The 4,089-nt window shown below is 37.1% G+C and overlaps 1 protein-coding gene across 1 annotated transcript in view; it reads left to right on the plus strand.

Moving 5' to 3' along the window:
* Window positions 1-3,705, plus strand: part of LOC106461383 (dual specificity protein phosphatase 22-B-like) — a 24,072-nt gene extending 20,367 nt beyond the window's left edge. The window contains exon 5 of the mRNA XM_013921201.2: window positions 2,417-3,705. Within this exon, the coding sequence (XP_013776655.1) occupies window positions 2,417-2,551 (135 nt within the window). The 3' untranslated portion in view covers window positions 2,552-3,705. The remainder of the gene's footprint in view (window positions 1-2,416) is intronic.
* The last annotated feature ends 384 nt before the right edge of the window (window positions 3,706-4,089 follow it).

Raw genomic sequence — 4,089 nt, forward strand, 5'->3', positions numbered from 1 at the left:
ACAAACTAAAAAGTGGGTTCCTCGTCATCCAGACACTTCAAAAAATTTTATGTAATAAAAAAGAATGTAATTCAATTCACACCTAAAATTAAGTGTCTTTCGTATCCAAAGATCGTTTTTTTTTTTCGTGTTGGTAGGATAGGAGGTAACCAAGGCATTATAAAAATCAAGGTTGTTAATATTATAATGCAACTAGCGAACTCGTGGGCCCATGGTCCACATTTACAGGGCCGCTATAATACAAATTTAATTTTTTTAGCCAAGTTACGAACGATAATTAGTAGGCCTAGTTATTCTCGTGCTCTAATGTCAATCAACGCCAAATTTGGGGTTCGCTTTCGGGGAATCCCCGTAAAAGTGTTTTAGCGAAATACCCGGGTTCCCTAAGAGGTTGGTGAAAACTTTTACCTTTGTCCAAACCTCGGGGTCGAGACGATTCGTTTAGTATAACTTAGAAGCCATTTGCATCCATTGGTTTAAGAGGAGTGACGTCAGTAAAACGTGCGTACGCCATGAATCACGAGAAAAATTGTGCACTCTGTAGGCTACAACATAGTATAACATATGAACTTGAAAACCAAGAAATAAATATATTTGTTACTCTTAATTTTGGTTTTATCTACTCTTGAAAAATAACACTTTCGCGAACCCTGAGGAAATTGTTTATTTGTAATTAAGCACAAAGCTACACAATGGGCTATCTGTGCTCTGCCCACCACGGGTATCGAAACCCGGATTCCAGCGTTGTCACTGGGGGGTCCCTGAGGAAATACATCTAGTTATGTATATTTTAGAAAGAAAGTAAATTAATAAGATATGGGATTTTAAAACTTGTTTTAATGTTAATACATATATATAGTACCTAAAGTTGTCGTTTTTGCCTTGTTTCTTTATTTAAAGAAAGTTTGAGTTTTTCTTTCGTTACTATATACGTATTCAGTTTGGTACTGATGTAAATAGTCTCAGATAATTAGTGATGAACATGTTTTCTTGATCTAAAAAAAAATTAAATTAGCCTTTGAGATCTTTACCCTTATGTTGACGTCACACAAATTTTGGCAGGGCTCTGGCGCTATAAAATTTAGCTCTACGTCACTGGTTAAACGCGAGTCTTTAAAACGTGTCACAAAGACTCGGGGTAAGAATACTGTCTTATTTGAATGGTGTAAAGTAAAGGTCCCCCGGGACTAGGGAGTTTAAAACGTGAATAATAGTTTAGTAATCTTAATAAAGCCGCACGTTGTGAAGCGCTCAGAAGTTGTTCTGAATTATTTGAACAGTACTTAAGTAATTTGGATCTATTTGACGAGCCGTGTCTGGTATTAAGAAAGACATTGTTTGCACGAGTTAGGAACATTATCTGGAACGAGCTTATGAAAAGATCACATTTTGTGGTTATTGTGAGAAGCGGGTAAACTAAGAGTTGTTACATGATTTCTAAAACGCTGTTCCATCTGTCTGTCTTAAACCGTTTATCACAACTGTTTAAATAAAATAAAAAAATGCATTTCAAAATGGTTTATTAGAATGTCGTGCTACCGTGACAAACCTGTCTCTGATAATTCGTTATATTGTCAGGATTAAATGTTCGCAGTGAATTATAATTATATGAAAGTGGGGTTGGGGCGAATGGGATGGTAGAAAGATGAGTTTGGGGGTAACGTTTTAATTGTTTTATTAAGAGGAGTTTGTTTGTTTGTTTGTTTTTAATTATGCACAAAGCTACACAAGGGCTATCTGTGCTCTACCCACTACGGGTATCGAAACCCGGTTTCTAGCGTTGTAAGTCCGCAGACATACCGCTCTGCCACTGGGGGGGATTAAGAGGAGAGTCGTGGTATATAAGTTGGGAAGCTGGAAAGTAAGATTATTTTTACTGCAGGATGGTTTAATTTTTTTTTTATTTGTTTTAGAAAACTCAAAATTACCAAAATGGTTCATAATGAATAGCTTTCAAATGTTCTCATTTCCTACGTTGAGTAGCTGCAAAGGTAAAAGAGCTAGTTATAAAGTGAATGGTGTTTCGTTGGGTGATGTTTTAGTTGTTTTTTTGGGGGGGGGTATTTAGAGTGATACCCACCATTCCTCGCCTCCCCCTGATATTGTCACTGCTACAGCATAGGCCACAAAGATTAGAGGGAAGGCAGCTAACCAACACCACCTACCGCAAACTCTTGAGCTACTCCTTTACCAACGAATAGTGGGATTTATCGTTACATTATAACGCCCTCACGGGTGAAAGGGCGAGCATGTTCGGTGTAACGGGGACTCGACCCGCAGATTGCGAGTCGAGTACCCCGACCACTAGGCCATGATAGTTAAAGAGGTGACCATAATATGCCATCTAACATACAAATAATCAAGTAATTACATATGAACAGAATTAACTAATCTGTTTTCTTGGTTTCTGTTGCAGGAAAGAAAACGATTAAGAAGCAAGTTTACGTTGGGATCACTCGAAGAAGACGAAGAGGAGTGTCGAAAACTTCTGTTACTTTATAACAATACCGTGGTGCCCCAGAACCCCAGCACCTCGACTCATGTCTCATAAAAAAAGATTCCCCTTTTTTTACTCTGATTGGAAACCACTTGTAGAGTCTTTAAAGTTTAACCAATATTTTGTGACGTCTTCTGCGAATATATATTAATCACTCAATTAATGTAAGTTTTTTTTTTGTCACTAGATGGTGCTCTAAACTTTTTTAGAGCACGACTGCAACTGGAACTTTGCATTGAAAAATTTAATTTTGTCTTTCTCAGTTAGTGGGGTTTTCTTCTAAAAACAAAAACAAGCAAAACACTGATACCTTTTATATAACGCAAATGTTGACTCATTGCTAGGTTTTTCATGTAATCGTTTTATATTGGAAGTGTGGTACGCAAATGTTGACTCATTGCTAGGTTTTTCATGTAATCGTTTTATATTGGAAGTGTGGTATAGATCTCTATTTATCATTGTGCTTACTTCATGACGTAATTTTAGATATGCGAGTAATTCGTATATTTAATTAGGTTTATAGGAACATTAAAAGAAAGTACTGATTTAATTCAGATTATCTTTTTTTTTAGTGTCTCCCTCTAAGTATAAAACCTGAACAATATCAACTATATTTTAGATACTAGAAGAGAAAGTAGTCTTAGTTGACTGGGTTCTTTGTTGTACTGCTGAAGTTTGTGGTGTAAAATAAGAACCGTTCGTTGTTCGAAGACGTAATATCAGATTTTCGTTATATAAACTTTTTTTCAAGCTAACACAGTGATTTTGTTTCACCTTTTCGAAGCCCTTGTACTTTATATTTTGGCTATACTCGTACTTACCATAATCCGAGAGACAGGCAGTTCTAGAAAGGCTTGTTATATTAGTGCAAGTCCTATTTTTGTGATGAGTGTTTTAGATTTATCTTTAAGGAAAAGCCAAACAGGAAGATGTTTTATTATGATCTATTCAATGTTGTAGCTGCACCAGTAACGTCATATGATGGTGCTATACTTGAGCTAATAATGATAAAAACTAGATGAATGTTTAACTCTATTGTATTTATTCGGCAGACTTCATAATAAAAGTAAGAAAGAAGTGAAATTTAAAAGTATTTTGGGGTCAATTTTTTCGAATCGGGAACACTTGCAAAGTTTCTATACCGAAGTGTTTGTTTATTTGTTTCTGAATTTAGCGCAAAGCTATACAAGGGCTAGCTGCGCTAGCCGTCCCTAAGTTAGCAGTGTAAGACTAGAGGGAAGGCAGCTAGTCATTACCACCCACCGCCAACTCTTGGGCTACTTTTTTTACCAACGAATAGTGGGATTGACCGTCACATTATAACGCCCCCACGGCTGAAAGGGCGAGCATGTTTGGTGTGACAGGGATTCGAACCCGCGACCCTCAGATTGGGTGTCGAGTGCCTTAACCACCTGCCATACCGAAGTGTTTTCGGATAGTAGAATAGCGTTTGCGATTGTTTGTTTGAATTTCGCGCAAAGCTACACGAGGGCTGTCTGGGCCCTAATTTATCAGTGATCGTCTAGAGAGCTTAACATTTTTTTCATTTAAAAAAACTATTGAGTCTGTGGGTCAAAAGACGTGCGGTAACG

Source organism: Limulus polyphemus, unplaced genomic scaffold (genome assembly GCF_000517525.1).
Source record: "Limulus polyphemus unplaced genomic scaffold, Limulus_polyphemus-2.1.2 Scaffold948, whole genome shotgun sequence".
Classification (NCBI taxonomy): domain Eukaryota; kingdom Metazoa; phylum Arthropoda; class Merostomata; order Xiphosura; family Limulidae; genus Limulus; species Limulus polyphemus.